Here is a 23124-nt window from a genome sequence, read left to right as displayed (position 1 = left end):
AGAAAATTAATTAAGTAAATAGGAAAAATGGTTGCAGTTGCACAAAAACCAATAAGCAAATGAAGGAAAGAACAATAAAATAAAAAAGTACCACATGCAGTGATGCAATCACACATGAGCAAGAATCTGACAGAGAGAACTTTGTAAATTAAAAGGGAAGGAGTTTAACAAATAAAAGCAGCTGCAGCTTTCAACAGAAACCAGCATGGGCACCGCCAGAGTATAAATCAGAGTTTAACTACAGTGAGGCGTAGAAGAAAAAACCACATTCTGTTTCAGTATTTTAGGGAATCGTCTGAAGCAAGCTATTTCTTGTATTTGTTGATTTTTTTTTGTTTTCTTTGCACAACAAATAAAAAAAGTAAAATGATAGAGCACCATTCTCTCAGTAAGCATGATAGGGAGATCTTTTCAAAGACCTGAAGGATGAACTGGATCGCTCTCAGGGGAAGAACCATTTTTTTTCAGCTTTATTTTGATTCATTGATTGTACTCTTCTTTCGTGTTTCAAGCGTCACAGAAAAAATTCAATCGAAAAGAAAAACAGGAAGCTTTCGTTTACAACCCTGAGAAAAAAAGTCATTTATAGAACAAGGATGAGTCATTGAGTCTGTGATTTCTTTGTTGAATTCCAGATCAACTTTGATGTAACTCAGATGTCAAAATCTATTCATGACTGATTGAAGGCAAAGTCTAAGATAACTAAACAGCAAACTGAGACAAAAAATCCTCACAAATGTTTAATTTTTTGATTTTCATCTGTCTCCTTGAGAGGTTGGTTAGGACGCCATCCAGATGGTGAAGGAGATGAGAAAGGTGAACAACACTGTTGTTGGCGTCATGCAGCCCAGATGCAGCATGACGCAGAAGCCGCACACAGCTGTCAAGTAGGCGCTGATTCTGCTGAACACGATCTTCCGAACCGTTGTGCAGAACTGAAAGACAGAGTTTCCAAATCAGACATAGAGACTCTGCTGCTGCAGTCCAGATTAGTTTTTTTTTTTTTTTTGGTCCTTGAATGTACTCTAGAGGGAGCTATTGGCCTCCAAAGTGACACTTTTCACCCCAGCAGATTAAAGCCAAGGGTCGTGACAGAACATTGGTGACATGTGACAGATTGTGAAATCAGAAAGACTCCTGAGTTTAATGCCGGTTTTCTGTACTTTTGTGCACCTTTGAAAGTACTGCACATATTCAGTGTGACCTTTCTGATACAAAACTGAATTGTTGACTTTTGTGTAAAGAATGGAGGCGCAGTCAATGTCTTGAAGGTGAAGGTGAGGCTCCATATAAATGTGAGAGTTTGTTCTGTAATAATAAATGTTTGATTTTATACAGGAAAGTACGGTGGCTCAGAAGTGCAAATCATATCAACAAATCACTCAACTCAAAAACATTTTGAATATTTTTCTTAGTATCTGGTATTTTGTTTTATTTTCTAAAATGTAATGCTGCTTTATTTATTTATTTATTTATTTATTTATTTATTTATTTATTTATTTATTTATTTATTTATTTATTTATTTTGTGGCATTTTTAATAGTCATTGTGATCTTTAAATTGTTTTTTAGTCGAGTTATTTGTTGATGTGATTTTCACTTCTGGGCCACTGTACTTTACTGTATAGAAAGACATTTATTGCAACAAAACAAACTCACATTTAAATTGAACCTTTTTTAATATAAATAAAAAAAAATAAAAAAATAAAACATTTTGCTTCTTCAGTTTTTTCAGTCTTGCTTCTAAATGAAATGTCAAAATGTTTCAGTCAAACTTACTAAAAAATTCAAAGTAGATTCTTTAAGAAAACTCGTGATAAGGGATTGTGCATAATTTTTCAACATACCTGGTACGTCTGGTAACTTATGGCCACGCCGTATCTGCAGTACATGACATAATGTTCACAGTTGTACCACAGTAAGCTGTAGGTGACGGATCCAAGGAGTTTCTCAGCCCGCTGAGCCACTTCTTCTCCATCCAGTGGGGGCCGCTTGCATATCTTATCCATGTGGTTGATCAGAATCTCTGCTCCGTAAGCAAAGTCCTCCACACAGTCCACTCTCACGCTGGCCACCTTGGCAATGACCCCCATCAGCAAGCGGTTGTTGGTCACCATCTTGGCGATGGCGGATTTGTCCTTGGAAATTGCTGGCAGGATGTCGGGGATGAGGTGAGCCACCCGGTCGTTGCCCAAGTAAATGCCAAAGTGGGTGAACAGCGTCCTGGGCACCTCCAGCAAGTCCCCGCGTTTGTACAGCGACAGGTCATGTTTGGAGGTCTCTTCTTTCTTGAGGAGCCCAAAGAAAAAGTTGAGCAGCTGATAGAGAAACATGATGGCGTGAAACACAAGCGTGACGCCTGAGTGCTTTATTGGAAGGGAGGGATTTAAAGCTGCCTGAATGTTTGCTGCCCTTTAGGGGGAAATAAAGGGGCTTTGAATAATCTGTGCTGTGTGGGTCAGGCTTGAGAACTCCTTGGCTTTGTTTGCAATGTATTGAGGTCAAGGATCCTCATTAGGAAACCTGACTTGGCAACAGATCCAGTTCTAATCTAAAGATTGCTGAGCTATAGTAGCCAATTAAAAAAGGCCTTGTAACACAAAGTCTACTGTGTTTAACCATTTATTTAGCTTTTTTGCAGAACGTTCCAACTATTGCAATGTATAAAAGTTAATCACAACACTCATCAATCAGAGATGGATGAGCGCACTGGCAGACAAACATTTCCAGAGATGAGAAGAGTTACAGTATTTAAAAATGCTAACATTTTCAAGAAATACAGCAACATTTAATGGTATGGGTAGCAAAAAAAAGGATAATGACAAATTATTATTGCAACATCTTCAAGAAGTTGGAGTTCGAAGTCTTTGAGGGTACATGATGAAGATGATACGCGTATGTTTCAGTCCTTCTCATATTTGTGTCAAGTTTTTTTCCTCTATTACCAGTGGAGAAACTTCCTCAACCGGCCATCCACAAAGAGAAGGGGATCAGAATGGTGGGGAGAGTGGTTGATGGAGCGACGCCGAAGCAAACCAAGGAGATAAAGCCAAGAAGCCCCGTGAGGATGACGCTGCGCTGGTCTCTGATCACAGATTTCAAACTTTCAAAGAACTAGAAAAGAGGAAAAAATAAAGTAACAAAAATTAGTATTTTCTGACATTATTACTATTTCATTGTGATTGTTTTCATTTTCTGATTAACTACTGATGTAAACGAGTATCTCTCATCTTTCACAGTCATGGTGAGGGAGCTTTTTATTTTAATTTTAGTGCATCCTGACAAAATTATCCCCCAAAAAATGTGATGTGGGATGATGAAGATTAGGTTTTATTCAGCTGGGTGTGGGAAATGTGTGGTGTGCATTTCACTTCTGGGTGAGCTGCAGTCACAGCTTTGCTTGGAAAAAATGTCCTAGTATACCCCCCAATCCAGCTCCTAAAGACCCACTCAGATGAAAATTGTGTTTTTGGAGTTTTTATCACATTCTAGTGACATTTTTATGACGGTGGAGGACTTATATAAAGAAAATAAAGATTAAAATGGCATTGTTGAGTATTTCTTTATTCAAATTCTTCTTGATCAGGAGCAGACATTGGAAAAAAGCTTTGTAGGTGGGCCACAAGCTCCCTGACTATGCTCCATTCAGATACCTCCATTGGATATGACTAGATCCATGTGCGTCTTCATTTCCCTCATCTGAGCTGACATCTAGGTCAAAACTGTACAACTGGATAGATCTCAGATTTGTTAGGTTGGGGTTGTGAGGGGCTGTAGCAGGAGTGGGTGATGGGAAGTGGGGGCGAGGTTGCAACAGTCCCGCCACAACTCGAAGGAGAGTTTCTAATGAATTACTGCCTCTGCTGAAGTTATGTCCAAGAAAATGACACAGGGTTTTTGTTTTGTTTGGGGGTTTTTTTTGGCTAAAAAATGCATAATCATAATTAAAATCCCACTGGGAAAACTTTTACAAATCAATCAAAAGATGATCAGAGTGGGATTTTGCATCCCGTATCCAAGCTCCTAACACAAAGTGTCCTGCAAGAAGGCTCATTCTCATCTTTGGATTTGAACCCACATCTTCATTGTCGATGGAACACTTATCCGCATTTAGTCCAGATACTATTTTTATCCCCATTTTTAAAATAAATTAAAGGGTTTTTTATGATTATTAATAGTAAACAATTTATTTATTGGATATTATTGTTTTAATTTTCATAGAAACCCAAATTTTCTGGCCCTTGTATTTTTTAAGGCTCAATAAATTGACTGAATGAAAAGTGGAAAAAAAATAAAATCCACTACAGATTTTTTATCATTGTGATTTATTTGTTTTTGCTCATTTACCTTGTCAGTCTGCCTGCTGGTGGCAGAGCCGTATCTGCAGAAAGTGACAAAGTGCTCGCAGTTGTTCCACAGCAGGCTGTACTGAACGTCTCCCAGCAGTTTCTCGGCCCTCTGCGCCACGCGCTCGGCGGGCAGCGGCTGCGTCTGCATCATCCTGTCCGCGCGGTTCACCAGGATGCTGGAGCCGTACGCGAAGTCCTCCAGCGAGTCCACTCGGACCGTGGCTCTCCTGTAGATGCAGCCCAGGATGAGCCTGTCGTTGGTGATGACGGTGCGGATCAGCTTGCTGTTGCTTGTGAACACGGGGAGGATGTCAGGGATAAGGTGCGCCACGCGGTTGTCGCCCAGGTAGATGCCGAAGTGGGTGAAGAGGGTTCTGGGAACCTCCAGCAGGTCCCCTCTCTGCGGGGATGGAGGTGGAGCGCGCGGCGCGGCGCGCTCCCGATCATTATTCTCCCACCACCAGGGTGACTCCAGGCATTTGAGCCTGAGGAGGAGAGAAAGTTTTTCTACCAGAAAGGTCAAAAGCTGCAGCATGGTGACCGAGGAAATCAACAAGAACGCTGGATGAGAGCTTTTTATTCTTACTGGAGGAGGAGGAGGAGGAGGCAGGTCAGAGGAAAGTCATGGGGATTGGCGCAAATGATTTATGGCGCACAAAAAGGCTCATTTGGCGTCAGTGTTCACTGATTGACACAGACACCAAATACCCTCCCCTATTTTATCTGGGCTGGGGACAGGCACAGGAAAAGCAAAAATGGTGAACAACATTGGAGCTCACCAGCCACACACGTTTGTGCCAGATGTCAGCCCGAATTAGGGAAACAAAGACGTACATGGATCAAAATGTCTACAAGTGGATGAATCAGGATGGAGCGGAGTGGAGCAGAGAGCTTGTGGAGTACTTGTAGAGTTTGCGAAACATCTACAAGCTTTTTTAAACTAGATTTTCATTGTCAGCTCAATGATTTGAATAAAATAATACACAAAAATGCCATTTTCATGAGAAAAATGCCCCCAAAACATGTTAAAAACACGATTTTCAACAGAGTTGGTCTATTAAGCTGTACCTACGGCTCTCATACATGTGATCACAACTCTCGTGCTGATGGCTTCTTAATTATTTGTACTTTGGCACCCAGAAGATTAGGTTAAGGTACTTAGAATTTAAAAAAAAAGAATAATAATATCCAGTTGCAGAAAGCTGTGTCACACCTTGATGAAAGCTTTTGACAGTGTAACAACTTAAAGCTAAAGTTTCCCTCTTTATACTGTAAATTTGATTAGGGTATGCTATAACATCCAAACGACATCCTATTGTCTTATAAACATTCACCTATTTCTGGATCAGTAATCTGCTCTCAAACAAGAGACACAAGCGTCTATATCATGCAAGCAAACAAGAAAGAAAACATCACAAAAATGGACAAAAATAGCAACATTTAACAACATCCTTTAAATCCTTGAAATGGTTTCTAAGCATCACACATTTTGCACTTATAAATTTACTCTTTTGTGTCAAAAATAAGTTTCTCTCCAGCTCTTTGTTGTTGGGATTATTTTTCCAATCAATTCCAAGTAACATTAACATTTGTTTTTCTCTTCCTTTTAGTGCTTTCTATGGTTTGATTTTACTTCTTACTTTCTATTGATTTTGCACAGTTTCCTTAACACGACTCAACTTTTTCTTGTTTTAATAATCAGTCGTGAACCTTTGGCGTGTGGATCAGCTGATCGTCATTTCCTCGTCTTTTGTGATGCTGCCAGAACACTTAGACATCCTTCCCAAATGGAGATTTTGGCAGAGTTTGTCCGAGTTGGCATGCAGCTCAGCTCAGAACGAACGCAGGGTTCTGGTCAAAGATCAGTCACTAACTTCACTATCAACATGGGGTTTTGTTTAATCTCTGTTTGTAACGGACAGACAGTCCCGTCAGCGTAGTATTAATAATAAATCATTGAAATGTCTTTGGAGTGGTGATGTAGGCGTGTCGCAGAGGAAATCAACCAATCAGCAGAACATGTGCAGACACAAAGTGTCATAAATATACAGCAAGACCAGTCTGGAAGATGCTTCAACAATATAAATGTGTATTTCTCTGTGAATCCGACATCTTGGTTGAGATGATAAAGGATAAGAAGGAGAGTTTTTAGATTTTCAAATAAACTCCTTTGTGTTCTAAAGAAAAAGACTATTTTTTTTTTACTTCCAGCACATAGAAACAAGGTCATGAATGTTGTGTTTGTATAAAACCATTAGACATGGAGAATCAAGCAGGAAAAAAAAAACCCTGAATAACACCCTGAAGCCTTTGAATAGTCTGCTCTCGTAACATCATCTAATAGTTTCTATTGTCAGGAGTCAAATGTGTTAAAAACTACTTGATCTGCTTTTCTTCTTTGCTTTTATGAAACTGAATATATCCAGTTTACTGAGTGTTTTGACTGTTTTGATTCTGATCCTTATGTAAAAGGCCTTGAAATAAACTTTACTGAATCGCTGCAGCAAAATTGCTTTTTTAAATTCTATACCTTTATCCGACCTTGGTAAAACTGTAAACACTTGAGTTAAATTTGCGACACAAACTCCAAAACTCCCAAAGTTTATTATGTATCATATGTATAAATTATACTTTGTACAATAATGTAAAATGAAGTGAGCTACTAATGGTTTTCTGATTCCCTGGCAGGAAGGTTTTGCATAAATCTGGGATCAGCACCAGCAAAACAACATCTTTGTCGGACATCCTTTCCCAGAAGAATTACATGATGAGACAAAACATTCTTTGACCAGATTGGTTTAATCCTGTAAACTTCACTTTCACACTTATCCTTTCGGCCAAAATGTACACTGAAAGACACAGCCCCCCTTTTCATCGGGGTCTCATTTGTTCCAGAGAGTTGACCTACATTCTGTCAAAGTTTTACTAAAGGGGGGGTTTGTCTGACTAAAGGGTCTGTGAAGCATCAGGCTTCATAGGTTCTCCACTCACAATAAACCCTAAATAATGCCAGTAAATTAAAACAGTGGGATCAAGATTTGGTATCACTGTTTGTTCAATAGGTGTGACCACAATGCCAAAATAAATACAGCCGTCAATAAATGAAGTTAATATTAAACCTGTTCTCTGAATTAGACTGGAAATTTTACACCTGTTAGTATGGATTTAGGTTCCTCTTTTTTTTGCTGATAATCAACCTTTAAATTCTGTTTGATGTCTAATTTATTTTTGCAAAGTAACTAAATGAACACAAACATGTTTCAATAAGATCATGACTGTAGGTTTTATATCTCATCACATAAATGCCTTTTTTTGGGGACAAACTTCCGTATTGAAGCACATTAAAGAACAAAGTTATTGAATTCCGAACAGTTAATCAAACATTTGTCATTTCTCCTTTTTGTCATGTAAAGTGAGCCAACATGTTGACAGAAATAAGTTGGGTGGCATTAAGTTTTAAAAAATAAACATGTACAAATATCAGAAACCAGTAGTTTAGGACCCAAAATGTCGAGCATTTTTTAACCACCGTCTACTTGAACAACCTATTTACCTGATTTTCTTTTATGCAAATAAGGATGACTAACAGAATATGATTTTAGCTTCAAAATGTTTTTTTATGGCAGAGAAATCTATTTAATAGACAAGAAAACACTGACTAAAAATTAAGGAAATATTGTGATTCAAATTTTACTGACTGTTTTATATTGTTTGATAATGCAAAAAATAAATCTAAGTTAAAATTATGGGACTCTGAAAGTCATTAATGCCTATATGTTGATTTTTTTTATGTTTTCATAGCTTAATGGAGGTCAGTGTCAATAAAGTTCTACTCTGATCATTTTTTAATCTATTTTTAAAGATTCACTAGTGGATTTTTAATCACGACGGTTTCAGCCAAAATATAAAAAAAACCTGCATCATTTTCTAGGACATAGTTTCTGCAGAGCGGCAGTGGATCATTAGAAAGTCGCCTCTGAGTTGCACCCCCTTTTCCTTTGCCCTCCCTGTTGCAGAGAGCTCTCTGTTTACACTCCCTCCGACTAGCTTACAGCCCCTCACAACCCCAAATGATCATTACTGGTGCAACAAGAATGGCGAGCTATGCTGCTGTGGTTTTGAGCTCAGATGAAGAAGACAAAGACGTAGTGGGGGAGCTAGAATATTTTATGTAGAGGGGAAGAAAACTTTGAAAGGGTGGAAAATGAGAACAGCAGAGTGGAAGTGAAATGATCAAAAAATCATATTTATTATTGTTATTAATTAAAAAAAAATCTGTTGTTTTAGCTGTGATGCTTTTATTAAAGAAGCTTGTATTGATGATTTTTTAAATCTTTTTCAATAATTATAATACAATTGACTAAAAAAGATTGGAGGCAATGCTTTTAGCTGGGGGGGCTCTGCCCCTTTTTACCCCCCTGTAGCTTCGCCCTTGCGTACATGGAGCTGGTCGTCGCTGGTCTTTCGGTCTTTTCAGTATAAAAGAGCTCAGACTTTCTGCTCAGCTGCTTTGCCAGATTTAAATCTAATCTGATTGAAATATTTAACATAGGGTTGGCCTATTAGTCAGCTTTTTTCTCTAATAAATCATATTACCGGTAGGTTGATTCAAGGAAAGTAATTACAAAGAATAGAAACAGTCTAAAGGACAAATTAAAAAAGAAAATCAAATTGGTAAAAATGTAAGTAAGCAGACAATAATGATTACATTAATTAACGTCACAGAATAATAGCAGAAAAGGGATTTATGGAAGAATTGTGCATGACAAAATGCACAGTTTTTTTTTATTTTTTTGCACAATCCCACTCCTTTCAGCTGAATCTACTTAGCGTCTGTGTCCGCATGCTGAACCCCACCGTGGCATTAGAACAAACCTTTGCCCTGCGCTCTGCAAGATTTACAAGGGGCCAAAATGCTCCAGCCACAAAGCTGCGTCTTAGTCTCTGCAGATTTAACTCCTGTTCAGATGACCTGTGAACCGTGCACGCTCACAGTCATAAAGCACAGGCATTTTCATGCTTGTAAGACTCCACAGTTGGCATAATTTTGTTGCTCATTAGGTGATAATTTGATAGATTTTTTTCTTTTTTAGTTGCTGATCTGAAAGATTTTCGTTATCGCCTTACGTCATTGATGGAGTGTCATCAATCTAGGAATTGCAAGCACGGCGTGTTAGCATTTATCAGCCGAATGAATTGATTGCATCCTTCATGGCAGTTGGAGAAAGAAGGAGACACTTTCCATCTGCTGCTCCGTCACAAGCAGCCCAGTTCAGCCAAAGTTCAGCTCTGTTTAGGTTTATGGGCATGGCGGTTCATTCTCAGGTCAGTGAAGGGTCCATCCTTTCCTAGCCATATATCCACATCATAAAAGCAGGTCGGATGAGGTAAGAATGATCCTCTAATGTCAACACAGAGCCTTCGGATAAACCAGCAATAATCTTTGCTTTGCCTCTTGTATCTTCACTGTTTGATTTGGGGTGATAAAATGATGTGCACTTCAACGAACGTGCTCGAAGGGAAAACTAATAAATAATCAAATTCGCTTTCAGTCAACATGTTATAACAGACACAGTAGTGAAGGGATTATAAGACTGCAGAGTGAAGGGAAATAAGTGATTAGTTATCAGCCACCAGGAACAGTTGTGTTTCAGATGTGACCTGATAGTTTTTCGCAAAGACTTCTGGGAAATTTCTAGTGCACTTAGTTGTGGAATTGTCGATTTAGACAGCACTAGAAAACGGCAGAAGCACAACATGAGGTGTCTCTGCTGTTTTGCTTATTGATATCAGGAGAACGAATCTCAACTTTTTTTAGGTGTTTCAGGAAGGACTTTTTGCTGCATAAGTTGCGTAGTGATTTCCCCAAAGATATTTATGCAAGGCTGCAGTGGATGCAGTTTATTTCAACGAGATGAAAACATACCAATGAAGGTTGTTTCTGTTTAAGAAAACTTAGTTTGAAATTTGATTTTTGCTCAAGAAAATTCCTGTTTGAAGAGAAACTTCACACAATACAAAAATATGTATTAATATTATGATGCCTGGACTAATGTAATATTTTTTTCTGAAGACAATCAATAGGATTTTCATTTTGATACTTGACATGTGAGGGGATAATGATTCTTGGAATAATTCAATGCCTTTTCATGTGATTTAAAAAGTACCTTATACTATTAATGCTTATGGATTTACAATATAAACTACACTTGGAGTGGTAAAGTCTAAATAACTGTAGAACACTTTTGATTGGCATTCATTTAGCACCCTGAAAATTAAAAAAGAAATAATATGAAGCATACAATAGCAATAAGATATTTCTATTGTATGAATTTCTTTTTGTTTTTACCTCTTGATTCTTTTTTCCAGAACGTATGCTGACCTTACAGAATGATTTATTTATCTTTTATCATGACAGCAGGGCCAAAGCAATTGAAAAACATAAGTTATTTCCCTTAATGTGATGACTCACGTCAGATTTGCACAAATATAGTTTGCCGGAAGGTTAGCGTTGTGTTCTAGTAGGCGAACTCGGACAGAGAGCGTCATTGCTTGGAAGCGACTTCTGTTCTACTCTGAGTCACAGGTCTGTCACAACAAAGTGAGTGGAATGTTTACCCATGAACCTGTACCAAAGTCTGACCCGGGGACACATCCAGATAAATATTCCCCCCAGTCCAGGCAGCCCTTCATTCTCCAAAAACACAGGAGGCCGGAGCAACATGCAGCCATCACTTCTCGCCACAGTGGGAGGATTTCTATTAGTCGTCTCCCTGGTGTCTGCAGTGAGTTCAGAGCTTTAGATTAATTGTTTTATTGACAAAAGCAATCAAAAGAACTCATCTGATCTGTTTTATTTCGTAGCAAACAAGAGGAGATAATGTGGGAGCGTGCACCCCAAACGATGGCTTTGTGAGTATGGGTCACATACTCATTAAAAAAATGTTTGTTTTTTTTATTTTACCAACTTTCATTTTTTTGTTTCTAGGGAAAATATTGTCCTACAACATGTGGAGTTGCTGATTACTTCTATAAGTATGTGCCACAAGTGAGTGATGATCTGGACGAAATGCAGAGAGAGCTGAACATGATCGCCAATTTGACTCAAGGAGCAGAAGAAAAAATTTCATACATGCGAGATTCAGCCACTTCAGCGCAAAAGAGCTCCCAGCCAGGTAACACCATGAAGCTGTTTTCAAAATGAATAAAGAAATACGATGTTGTTGCTCTCTTTATTAGTTCACATTTTTTGTTTTAATATTACATGTTGACCATAAATTAATGTACTGAAGTAAGTTATTTTTCATTTCAGAGCCTCTCTTTAAAAGGTCCTCAAGTATGTTGGAAGACGTCATTCGATTTGAAAAGACGTTTATTGCACAAGAACAGCAAATTTTGTAAGTAAAACTCAAGATTTTAGGTGTCAATTCTGACCTCATAGACCCTTTGGTAGTTTCAGCATAATTTCTTTTTGGGGTTTTTTTGAGGATTATATAATATTTATTGTACTACCCTTAATTATTTTCCTCAGAAGAAGGCTTCTGTCAAAAAAAATCTTCTTATGCAATACTGTGTTGTCAAAGTTGAAGCTCAAAAGATTGCTTTGACTTTAACGTTCAAAAACTGCTCTTATCTTTCCATTGATGTTTCAACCGCAACCAAAACATTTTTTTGCCCATTACTTAATTTGTTGTATTCATAGCACCTTGTCCTTTAATGAAAGAAAGAATTGGTGATTCAGAGTGGTCACCTGTGTCCCCGTCTCACCAGTGAACTCCAGAGTTTGATCTCGTCCAATGAGAGAAGCATGGCCGACTTGAAGCAACTGTCCATGCAGCTGCAGCAGAGGTGCAGCAACCCCTGCAGAGACGCCGTTGAAATCCAGCCTATCACAGGAGCAGGTAAACACTCGCCGTGACCCTCGGGCCGCCCCTGTTTCATAAGAAGTTTCTCAATCTGGCCTGTTGTGATAACTTTGTGTCCTTGTTCGAGGGTTTAGATTTGTGCCAAAATCAATACGGTGCATCAAAGCTTTTAGGGTATTTGTTTGAGGCATCGTCACAAGTCGACATGTCCCACTTAGCCATGTTTGTTTTTATTTATTGTTGTTTATTTGTTTTTTTTCTCAGATTGCCAGGATATTGCAAATAAAGGTGCCACCACCAGCGGCCTCTACTACGTGAAGCCACCAAAAGCTCAAGAGCAGTTCTTGGTCTATTGTGAGATTGACAGCGTTGGGCGTGGTTTTACTGTACTCCAAAGAGTATGTGCTCATTTTAATCTTACTATTCTTTAGCCCACACTTACATTTTTTCTCTTTAGTGACTCTTTGTTTTTGTCCGCAGAGACGTGACGGCAGTGTGGATTTCTCCAAAAACTGGGTCCAGTACCAGGAAGGCTTTGGTTATCTGTCCCCTGATGACACCACCGAGTTCTGGCTGGGAAATGAAAAGATCCACCTTCTGACTGTCAGCTCCAACATCCCGGTTGTCCTAAGGATAGAGCTCGTTGACTGGGAGGGCAACAAAAGGTACAAACGCACACCCACGCGCTACAACAGATTGCGTAACGGGAGCGTAGGGGGACATGCCGATAAAACAAACATGACCTCTCATGCAAATAATGAGATCTAAGCCGGTTCAAACGTCTCACTTGTTGCCGTCCATCTCTTACTTCAGGTACGCTGACTACGCCATGTTCAGGGTTGGCTCAGCAGAGGACAATTACCGCCTGATGTATGGTTACTACTTTGGCGGCGACGCAGGGGATGCTTTCGATGGCGTTGACTTAGGAGATGACCCCAGCGACAAATATTACACCTCACACAACGGGATGCAGTTCAGCACCTTTGATAGAGACAACGACAAATATGACGGCAACTGTGCCCAGCAGGACGGCTCCGGATGGTGGATGAACAGATGTCACGCTGCACATTTGAATGGAAAATACTATCAGGGTATGACAACTCTATCGTCTCGAGTTGTTTAAATGTTTCAACAGGTTTAAAACATTTTGAATTGGTGTCATCGTCATCCAGGTGGCAGATACTCGGAAAAGGACGCGGGTGAACACGGCTATGACAATGGCATCACTTGGCTGACGTGGCACGACCGCTGGTACTCCCTGAAGGAAACAACCATGAAAATAATTCCTCTCAACCGCATCATGGCAGGAGGAGGACAGCAAGCTGGAGTGAAAAACTTTGGAGGACTGGGAAGCCGTTAAAGAGGAGACACGTTCATCCACAGCCTCAGGGCCTCCTCAGATCGAGCAGTCAGCCACCAACTCACATGATCTCCTTGTGTTGTTTGACCACTGTGGGGATAGAATGTTGACGTTCCTGTTTTCAGTTTCTTCAATGTTATTTTGACCATTAAATCAATTTATTTTCCTTACCAATTCTTGTGCTTTTTTTTCTTCGTTGGGTAGTCATCAGTTCTAAAAGTCCTCAAAACTAAACTTTTTGAGACCACATCAATGCAGTCAAGTACAGGAAAAGAGGCAAGTGAGTGGTGAACTTATGAAGTGCCAACTTGGATTCAGTTTGACACACAAAAAAGTTCAAAATCAAAAACACAGAGGGTGCTTTAAGTCCCACTCCAATCATCCTTTGAGCTATCCTCAAAGAGTGGTATCTTAATAATGATTATGCCAATTATTCAAAAACTTGTGTCGTTATAGTTTCTGCAGAACGGTTGTAGTTCATTAAAAGTTCACCTCTGACTAGTGGTGCAGAGCAACCCCACCCCCCTTCCCGTCTCCGTCGCAGCAGGGAGCTTGCGGCCCACCCAGGCTATTTTCCTCATAAAAATACAACCTTTTTTAAACTGTATTTTTTAAATCTCCTGATTCACAATGATTCGCTTTGATACATTCTCAAAAGTGCAATTTTTAGCTTAATTATCTTTAAATATGTCCTCTATTGTGAGGAAAATACCAGAAGAACATGTTAAAACACCCAAAAGCATGATTTCCTGGTTTTGATGATAAAAAATGGTATTATGGACAACTAAAATTAAAGACAGGACATAGAAAACGAAACTCCAGGCAAAGACAGGGACAGCACAGGGTGAAGACAAGTGGAAAATGTAGCTACAGAACACTAATGATGGATTGATTTTAAGAGTTTTTGTTTAATGAAAGTCTGCTTTCTTTGAAAAGAGGCAAACTCAATATGTAACATTGTCTGATAGGCCTGTGTTTGGGATTAAAATGTATCAAAATGTATATTTTTCAAACATTTTTTTATGAAATTCATAAAAATGGGGGGTTGATTCTCGAAAATCACCTGAATCTCTGCCGCTGTGGGACTCTGGAATGTAACTGAGGCTTACCGGTAGAGGGCGCTATAAAACAAATTGAACCCTTTAGGCCGTTGTACTTCCGGGGCATGTAGACTCGTTTGTCGCCGCGGCGGTGGAGTGTTTTTGTCACTTCGATAGCTCTACGGTGCTCGTAGGCTATATTCACCGATAATATTTTGGATTGGAGTGATATTGTTCTTTTTCTATTCCCACCATGACTGAGGTAAGACTTTGTTTGAGGGTCTGGGAGATTCTCTTTGATCCCCGCTTGGACTCGCACAGTCCTGGGCCCGTCTAACTACTGGAGATGTTAACGTTTCCAAGTTGCACGTTTTCGTAGCGCCTTTCCTCTGTTATAATTCACGTCGAATCATCTTTCAAGTGAACTTTTTTAATGATTGCAGGAAGTCCAGAAACACTCGGTCCACACGTTGGTCTTCAGGTCATTGAAAAGGACTCATGACATGTTCGTAGCTGACCATGCTAAATCCATCGCTCTAGATGAGGACAGGTAACACAAGTTAAGCTTTTACATGTAAAAGTTCTGTCTTTAGAACGTATTAAAACTTAGTTTCATGCTAATTGTGCTTATTGCTTCATTTTTAACAGTTCAAATCAAAAGTATTGGAGTTGTTTTTACTTTTTAAGAATGCAAGAGGAGACATTTTTCTTTTTAATATTATTGTTTTGGCTATAATTGGCATTTTGATATTTTTGCGTATATCAGGGCACCTTTCCACTTCAAATTGTGTTGTAGCTCCTCACTGTTTCCCTTTTTCTAAAGCCACAAGCTGAAGATGGGTGTGAAGCTGAAGTCAGACTACAGTCCTGTTTTACACATGCCAGTGTTAAAGGAGGTGAAGTCACATCATCCAGACGGTATCCACGGCAACGACGCTTACATGCAGCCGGGTGAGTGGAAATCAAACGTCAAGTCTCACCGTTTTCTTAGTTTTTTTTTTTTTATTTGTCTTTGATTTCCAACAATTCAGGGGATGATCCTGAATATCTGATCACGGGAACGCATGCTTATCCATCCGGACCTGGTAAATACTTTTCTTGTAGCCAAACTATTAAAGGATTTTAATTCATCGCTCCAGAAAACTTTGTATCATGCATGTCTTTAACCCATCAGGAGTCGCCCTGACAGCTGATACAAAAGTGCACAGAAACCCCAGTGAGTCAGGAATCCACTCCATGGCTCTGGCTTTGCCACCATCACAAGCAAGGTAATCCTGTTGGAGTCAACTAATGAAGATAGTGTTAGCTCAGTTTCTGTGAATTAATTGGGTACATTTATTTATTGAATTGTTTTCTTTTTTTCTTTCTTATGTTGGCTTTATTAGACAAGAGTCCAGCCGCACTGCAGCCACAGTCGCAGAGATCCGTCGTGGAGCAGAAAGAGCTCACGCTCAGTCCACCGCTCTGGTACATAAAACGCTTTCTAAGCGCTCTTTAATTTGCCAGTTTTCTGTGAAATATTTCTAACACAACAACCGTACATGTTCGCTGTAGCTGCTCTTGGAAGGAGGTGGCACCAGACATTCTAACCTGATGAGGAGAGCACCGACCATGCCCAAACCGCAGTGGCATCCTCCCTGGAAACTCTTCCGAGTAACTTCAAATAATCTTACTATTTTTTGTCAGTTATGTCAACCTTTGTGATGGAGGGGGAAAGATCCTCCATAAAAACAACATCTGCCGTGATTACGGAAGGCTTTTGTCATCTGACAGGTCATCAGTGGCCACCTTGGCTGGGTCAGGTCCATCGCTGTGGAGCCGGGGAATCAGTGGTTTGTTACCGGATCTGCAGACAGAACAATCAAGGTCAGTTAAAAATAACTTATTTATCTTTTTTAAATTGTATTTATAAAGTTGATCAAAAGACATGTTTAACTCATTTTTACAATTAGGAATATGGCAGTTTTATTTATTTATGCATTTTTTTATGGTGGAACAGATAAAATACAACCAGGAGTATGTCTTGAATCTTTTTGTTTTTCCTTCAGATCTGGGACCTGGCCAGTGGAAAACTGAAACTCTCTCTGACGGGACACATCAGCACAGTTCGTGGAGTGGCGGTGAGCAGCCGCAGTCCGTACCTTTTCTCCTGTGGAGAGGATAAGCAAGTCAAATGCTGGGATCTAGAGTACAACAAGGTACAGCCTTCTCCTCACAATATTTCTGTTCAGATAAAATAGAATAAAATAAAATAATTGTTTGAATATAAACAGATCCAGAAAGTTCAATTATTTCTTTTATTTTCTCCAGTGTTCAGAGTTTTGGTGTTTTAGTGACATCAGCAGTTTGTATTTTAGGTCATCAGGCATTATCACGGACACCTCAGTGCTGTGTATGACCTGGACCTCCATCCAACTATTGATGTCCTCATGACGTGCAGCAGAGACGCCACAGCCAGGGTAAGATCTTAATCCAGTCATTAGTTTGTATATGTTATCCGTGTTAGAAAAATCAAAATTTACAGAAAAGAAGTGACAATGCTTAGATAAGCAAAAAACAAATGCATACAATAAATCTATAGATCAAAGTGTACGAATGTCTTAAAAAACCTTCAGTGTCTAGATTTGTTGATGTGTTGGAACAGTAAAATGCACTTAAAACCTCAAAAAGTTGAATTTTCATGTTATGGCTCCTTTAAGAAAACAGTGATTAAAAAAAAAAACATTCCTTGTTTATGCAAAACATACCACGAAAGGCTGAAATTGTGGTAAAAACAGTCCAACTTACAGATTGTAAGAATAAGGAACTACAATTAGGAACTACAAGGAAAGTTTTTTTTCTATCTTTCTAATGCAAACATTTTTCTAGTTGAATATTTTTTATGCGTTTATTTATTTATTTATTTAGCTTTTCTTGTTTCCTTTTTCTGCATCTATTTGATGCACTTTAATTATGTTTGTTTATTTAAATATTTTATGGTAAACCTGCTCTGCTTCCTTAATGACTGCATGGGAGATTTGAAAAAGAAAAAAATAGAGACACAGCAGAGAAATAATAGGTTCAGTTTTAGATGAGGGTGGATCAGAATATTTGGTTCAGATTGACATCTGCGTCAGAATCGAGGTTTTTCTGTAACAATATATTCCGTGAAGTTTCTATTAGACTCTTTTAAAATTGTAATTTTTTGTGTTACACATTTACTAAACATGTTTGGTGTCACAAAATGCTGAAAAAGTTGTAGGAAAATAATCATAAACTTCTGAAAACTAAAAAAAAATTGTTTGGTAAATAGAATCTTAAGTAATCTTTGTATTTTATCATTCAGAAACCAAACATTTTTCAAACTAATGTCACATGATTACAGTTGTAGAATTTTTTGCTCCAAAATCTTTTTCAGCTTTTTCTTTTTCACTCAACGTGTTAGGATTGAAACACACATGACACAAATAACAGTTTTAAAGTCCTGACTTTTGGTTTTAGACCAAAAACTTCTTTTTACAACCGTACCTTCTCAGCGGCTGACGTCACACTCATGATTGGAGTTTGTTGTTTCTGAACTGAGGGAAGAGTGCTGGGTTAAGGAACTGACCGTTTTTCTGCCTGTATTTGAAGGTGTGGGACATCAGGACCAAAGCAAACGTGCACACCCTAACGGGTCACACCAACACCGTCGCCACGGTGAGATGTCAGGCAGCAGAGCCACAAGTCATAACCGGTAAATACATTTTTCTAAACACAGACATTTACAATTTTAGATTAAAAAGTTGTTGCAGTAAAGAGGTAGCTCATTTCTTGGTTTTTATTTTGTTTTTAGGGAGCCACGATTCCACCATCAGGCTGTGGGATCTGATCGCTGGAAAAACCAGAGCAACTCTGACCAACCACAAGAAGTCCGTCCGGACGCTGGTGATGCATCCCAGACAGTGAGTGTACAACAAACACACACCAGCCACCTACAAACCCATTTCTGACTGTCCTCTTCTCTCATGTCCTCTGTCACAGATACACGTTCGCCTCTGGATCGGCTGATAACATCAAACAGTGGATGTTCCCCGACGGAAACTTCATCCAGAATCTGTCTGGACACAACGCCATCATCAACACGCTGGCGGTGAACTCTGATGGAGTCTTGGTGTCTGGAGGTGATGCTGCTTTACGAAATATTGACCCTCAAAGAGACAAAAGAGATGTTTTAGTAAAGAAACATTTGCCTTGAAACTCCTTCTATACAGATAAATCTGAGCTGATATAAAGTTACTTGTGTTTGGCCAACTTTTGGACTCCTCATTGAGTTTTCTCTTCTTTCTCCTCCTGAAGCCGACAACGGAACCATCCACATGTGGGACTGGAGAACGGGATACAACTTTCAGAGGATCCACGCGGCCGTGCAGCCCGGATCTCTGGACAGCGAGTCGGGAATCTTCGCCTGTGTGTTCGACCACTCGGAGAGCCGACTGATCACTGCAGAGGCTGACAAGACCATCAAAGTTTACAAAGAGGACGACACAGCGGTGAGTACAAGAATGATGACCTAAAAATAAAAAGTACCAGCTCGCCTCCATGCCGCAGAAAGAGTGGAATTTAGCTGCTCTGTGCTCTTTTCTTTCTTACAGACGGAAGAAAGCCACCCAGTCAACTGGAAACCAGAAATCCTCAAGAGAAAAAGATTCTAAAGACTTCAGTGGTTTTCTTTCTGTAACTGGGACAATGTTTTTTTTTTTTTTACAAACTCAAGATGTAGATACACCCAACATTTCCTTTTTTATCTCCTGCTTCCTCGTCACACAGACTGCTTGTCAACTAGTTGTTGCTTCATTAAATTGGTTGCTTTCGGTAACTGCTCCCTGGTCTGCTGTCCTCCAACAGAGGCCTCTCCTCAGATTGTGACGGACGACTAATGTCCAGACACACATGAATTAAACTCTGCTCTTTCTCCTGGTTTGAAATGTGAAGTTTATTTTTGCTTCATTTCAATAAAGATCAGATTTTCTCAAACATTTTATGAGTTTAATTTCATTTTTAGCTCAAAAAGGTTTTCTGCATCATCAGGTGTTCTACTGGAAGATTTTTTTACACTTCACTAAATCATCTTTTACATTTTTACACTTTCGGTGCCATAACTTCGTTTAATTAGGCTTATATTACAATGTTTAAAGCCTAAAGTTAAACTTACAAATCTAAAAGTTTATTTAATTTCTGACCTTATGAAAGTATATATTTTTTTCATTCTGACATGAATGTTTAATTCATATGTTTAATGAGAACAAATTCAGTGAAATCCAGAAATATTCTTGTATTCAGTTACTGTGTCTCATTTTGCTTTGATTTATATAAAATATATTGTATTTTTATTTTACTGTTGGAATGGATAACCAAGAAATTTAGATTTTAAAAAGACTCAAAAGTATTGTTACTCTGTGCAATATATAACTAAGGAATAATCAAAAATAACGAGTGAAAGTTAAAAAAACAAAACAAAAAAAAAAAAACTTAAACGTACTGAAAACGTTGAATTTGAAAATGATTTAGGAGAAAGTATTTCACAATGAAATCAGAATTGAAACTGGAGTGTTTCTGGTAAAAAAATTATACTAATTTTGATTTGTTAGATATTTGAAAAGTTGCAATACTTCTTCTTGCCAGTAGATGGAGCCATTCCAACATGTTCTGGACTCAAACGCATAAAAGCTGATTATATTCCATTCTTCCATCTTCTTCACCTTATCTAGTCTATTAACTCTTACAGCAGTCGTAACCCCTCCCACCCCCTCCCCCTACTAGTTGTGATCTTCCACAGGTCAGGCGCGCGAGGCCACCTGTCTGGGGAGAAATCTGTCACCCTAATTACGTCTTAAGCAATCCGGGCTGCAGATGGAGAAGATCAGCGAGAGACGCGCAGCCTGCGAGGAGGAGCGATAAGCGCGCGCGCTCGGAGGTGTCCTGTTGACCCGCAGAGGATTTGCAGTTTCCAACTACAGGATGGAGGAAGAGCGCCCGCTGTCCCGCGCGCCCACGTCTCTCTGGGTTGCTTTGAAAAATGGTTTTAGAACGTGATCGTGGATTCAACCTTTGATAGGGGAAGATGTAGTCTCGCCTCGTCTTCTGGGAAACCACGTGTCATCAAGGAGGAATGGAGCTGCTCCGCGCGCTCCTGCTGGCGCTCCTGTGCGCACAGGTGCACGGACAGGTCTACAACCTGACGCTGTCTGTCAAAGAGGGTCTGCCCGCCAGAACCATCGTCGGAGCTCTGGGAGCGGGACTGAGCAGACACACCACTGGGTTCTTCATCTCAGAGAGCAGAGACTCGTATGTGTTCAGGGACCTGGAGATAGACGCAGACTCGGGCATCATCTCCACCGCGGTTGTGCTGGACAGAGAGAGCAGAGACAAGTACGACTTTGTGGCAGCCACTCTCACGGGGGAGGTGATCAGAGTGAGGATAGAGGTGGAAGATGTCAATGATCACTCTCCGGTGTTTCCATCTGGGGAGGTGGACCTGGAGGTGTCAGAGCTGAGTCCACCAGGGAGCCGGTTCCATCTTGAAGGTGCAGAAGACCAGGATGAGGGGCTCCTTGGGACTCAGGGGTACAGGATCATAGAGAGTAACCTGACTGATTATTTCCTCCTGGACTACTGGAGCTCATCAGAGCCACCCCTTCATCTGGACCTCATCCTGAGTCAAAAACTGGACAGAGAAAAACAGGACTTCTTCTCTTTGACCATTGAGGGCTTTGATGGTGGGATTCCAGCCAGAAGTGGAAGGCTGCAGGTGAAAATACGTGTGCTGGATGAAAACGACAACCCTCCTGTGTTCAACCAGACTGAATACCACACCTCAGTCCATGAAGATGCCCCCATCGGATCTGTTGTGTGCCAGGTCCATGCCCTCGACCCCGACCTGGGAGACAATGGCAGAGTGACTTATGAGATCAACAGGCGGCAGAGTGACCCGAATCACGTTTTTTCAATCAATGAAACCACAGGGTTGGTTTATCTCAACCAACAGCTTGATTTTGAGACTCAACCGTTTCACGAGTTGATCATCAGGGCACAGGACAATGGTGCCCAACCTGAGTACAGCAACGTCTTTGTGGGTGTCAAGGTGCTCAACATCAACGATAACAGTCCCACCATCACGGTGCTGTTTCTCAGTGAGACGGGAGAGGCTTCAGTGTCTGAGGCAGCATCAGTTGGGGACTATGTCGCTCGGATTTCGGTGTCAGACCCAGACCTTGAAGAGGAGAGGATCTCCGTCATGCTTGAAGGAGGGGATGGGAAGTTCACCCTGAAGCAAACGGATGACTCTCTCTATGCTTTGTGTGTTCACTCTGAGCTTGACAGGGAGGACGAGGACCTGTACGAGTTGAGGGTGAAAGCTACAGATTCTGGGAGTCCCCCTCTCAGCAGTGAGATGGTCCTTCTCCTGAAGGTGCTAGATGCAAATGACTGCCGCCCTGTCTTTGAGAAAGACGTGTACTCGATAAGCGTTGCAGAAGACGTTCCTCTAGGGAGTTCCCTCATACAGATGATGGCTCGAGATGCAGACGAAGGGAACAACGCAGATATCAGGTTCTCCATCCTGAAGTCCAACCAGGACGGCCTGATCCACATCGACCCACAGACGGGCCTGGTCACCACGGCAGCAGCCCTCGACAAAGAGTCCCAGCAGGAGCTGTGGTTCCTGGTGGTGGCAGCAGATGGAGGAGAGCTGACTCTTTCATCCACAGCCACAGTGTCTGTGACGCTGGAGGACGTCAACGACAACGAGCCAGTGTTCCAGCAGCAGCTGTACAGCGTGTCCATACCAGAGCACAGCGACGTTGGAAGCTGCTTTTTACAAGTAGGTCAGACAAAAACAAAAACAAGTTTAGTTAGAGCAGCTCTTATTTGTCCTGGCAATCAACCCATTCTCACATTTGAAGATAAAGCCTTCATTGGACTGTCTCAAATGGCTGAAACATTCTTCCAAAAATTAGCATAAATAAATTACTGATTAAAGTATTAACCCCATATAACCATTCATATCATACTTGATATGTTCTAAGACCCCTATCTCTTTAACTAAACAAAAGTTTCCTTAAAACCCATTGTTTATAATTTGGTCCATCTTTTTGGCCCTGTAGTTCTCCATCATTCCACTAGGGGCAGTAGAAAGACTTTTCCTGTTCTTTTCAAAATGGCTGCTTCCATGAAATCTTAAAACCACTTTTGGCGGGAAAAGCTTTTGCAAATTTTTAAAACTTTATGCTCGGAATAACTAATCTATTGTTATTACTGTTTTCTTAAATTACTACTTGCTTTATTGAAAAAATGTACATTTCTTGATAATTAATTCTTTATAATACAATGACACCAGTTGAAAAGAGGTGGATCAAATTGGAGACAGTGGGCAAATAAGGTCAATTCTTTTCTCAACATTCATGTCAATATTTTTGCATCTTAAGCTAACATTGTTGTAAGCTATCCATACCTCACAAATGAAACAGTTTTGGAAAGTCTTTTGAGGATTTT

General features: G+C 40.1%; 5 protein-coding genes across 5 annotated transcripts in view; 3 read left to right on the top strand and 2 right to left on the bottom strand.

The window, feature by feature from the left end:
• Positions 1-765: 765 nt before the first annotated feature.
• Positions 766-2364, bottom strand: si:dkey-30k22.5 (lecithin retinol acyltransferase family protein). Its single transcript, XM_024260065.2, has 2 exons — positions 1847-2364; positions 766-935 (listed from the first exon to the last, which is right to left on the bottom strand). Exons 1-2 carry the CDS (start codon positions 2330-2332, stop codon positions 780-782), a joined length of 642 nt encoding a protein of 213 aa, XP_024115833.1. The 5' UTR covers positions 2333-2364; the 3' UTR covers positions 766-779.
• Positions 2365-2874: 510 nt separating this feature from the next.
• On the bottom strand, positions 2875-5078 carry lrata (lecithin retinol acyltransferase a). Its single transcript, XM_024259884.2, has 2 exons — positions 4347-5078; positions 2875-3113 (listed from the first exon to the last, which is right to left on the bottom strand). The coding sequence occupies exons 1-2, from the start codon at positions 4881-4883 to the stop codon at positions 2961-2963; spliced, it is 690 nt and encodes a 229-aa protein (XP_024115652.1). The 5' UTR covers positions 4884-5078; the 3' UTR covers positions 2875-2960.
• A 5875-nt stretch (positions 5079-10953) lies between these two features.
• fgg (fibrinogen gamma chain) lies at positions 10954-13747 on the top strand. The gene is made up of 9 exons (XM_024260003.2): positions 10954-11133; positions 11213-11260; positions 11337-11523; positions 11661-11745; positions 12119-12249; positions 12478-12611; positions 12694-12878; positions 13027-13304; positions 13386-13747. The coding sequence occupies exons 1-9, from the start codon at positions 10969-10971 to the stop codon at positions 13571-13573; spliced, it is 1401 nt and encodes a 466-aa protein (XP_024115771.1). The 5' UTR covers positions 10954-10968; the 3' UTR covers positions 13574-13747.
• Positions 13748-14711: 964 nt separating this feature from the next.
• Positions 14712-19608, top strand: plrg1 (pleiotropic regulator 1). The gene is made up of 15 exons (XM_024259985.2): positions 14712-14875; positions 15057-15163; positions 15437-15564; positions 15645-15698; positions 15788-15881; positions 15999-16080; positions 16168-16266; positions 16387-16479; positions 16662-16811; positions 16971-17072; positions 18226-18328; positions 18428-18536; positions 18616-18755; positions 18931-19124; positions 19227-19608. The coding sequence occupies exons 1-15, from the start codon at positions 14867-14869 to the stop codon at positions 19284-19286; spliced, it is 1524 nt and encodes a 507-aa protein (XP_024115753.1). The 5' UTR covers positions 14712-14866; the 3' UTR covers positions 19287-19608.
• A 123-nt stretch (positions 19609-19731) lies between these two features.
• Positions 19732-23124, top strand: part of dchs2 (dachsous cadherin-related 2) — a 31242-nt gene continuing 27849 nt past the window's right edge. The window contains exon 1 of the mRNA XM_024259887.2: positions 19732-22453. Within this exon, the coding sequence (XP_024115655.1) occupies positions 20744-22453 (1710 nt within the window). The 5' untranslated portion in view covers positions 19732-20743. The remainder of the gene's footprint in view (positions 22454-23124) is intronic.

This window comes from Oryzias melastigma, linkage group LG1 (genome assembly GCF_002922805.2).
Source record: "Oryzias melastigma strain HK-1 linkage group LG1, ASM292280v2, whole genome shotgun sequence".
Classification (NCBI taxonomy): Eukaryota; Metazoa; Chordata; class Actinopteri; order Beloniformes; family Adrianichthyidae; genus Oryzias; species Oryzias melastigma.
Note: the sequence above shows the minus strand (reverse complement) of the source record. Positions and strands in the feature narration are given on the sequence as shown.

Coding starts and splice junctions, on each gene's coding strand:
- fgg (XM_024260003.2), top strand. CDS start 10,969: ATGAACCTGTACCAAAGTCTGACCCGGGGACACATCCAGATAAATATT. Junction 11,261..11,336: donor GCACCCCAAACGATGGCTTT/GTGAGTATGGGT, acceptor TTTTGTTTCTAG/GGAAAATATTGTCCTACAAC. Junction 12,879..13,026: donor GACTGGGAGGGCAACAAAAG/GTACAAACGCAC, acceptor CTCTTACTTCAG/GTACGCTGACTACGCCATGT.
- lrata (XM_024259884.2), bottom strand. CDS start 4,883: ATGCTGCAGCTTTTGACCTTTCTGGTAGAAAAACTTTCTCTCCTCCTC. Junction 3,114..4,346: donor CCAGCAGGCAGACTGACAAG/GTAAATGAGCAA, acceptor CCTCTTTTCTAG/TTCTTTGAAAGTTTGAAATC.
- plrg1 (XM_024259985.2), top strand. Junction 15,882..15,998: donor TTGCCACCATCACAAGCAAG/GTAATCCTGTTG, acceptor TGGCTTTATTAG/ACAAGAGTCCAGCCGCACTG. Junction 16,480..16,661: donor CTGCAGACAGAACAATCAAG/GTCAGTTAAAAA, acceptor TTTTTCCTTCAG/ATCTGGGACCTGGCCAGTGG.
- si:dkey-30k22.5 (XM_024260065.2), bottom strand. CDS start 2,332: ATGTTTCTCTATCAGCTGCTCAACTTTTTCTTTGGGCTCCTCAAGAAA. Junction 936..1,846: donor TAAGTTACCAGACGTACCAG/GTATGTTGAAAA, acceptor TCTGTCTTTCAG/TTCTGCACAACGGTTCGGAA.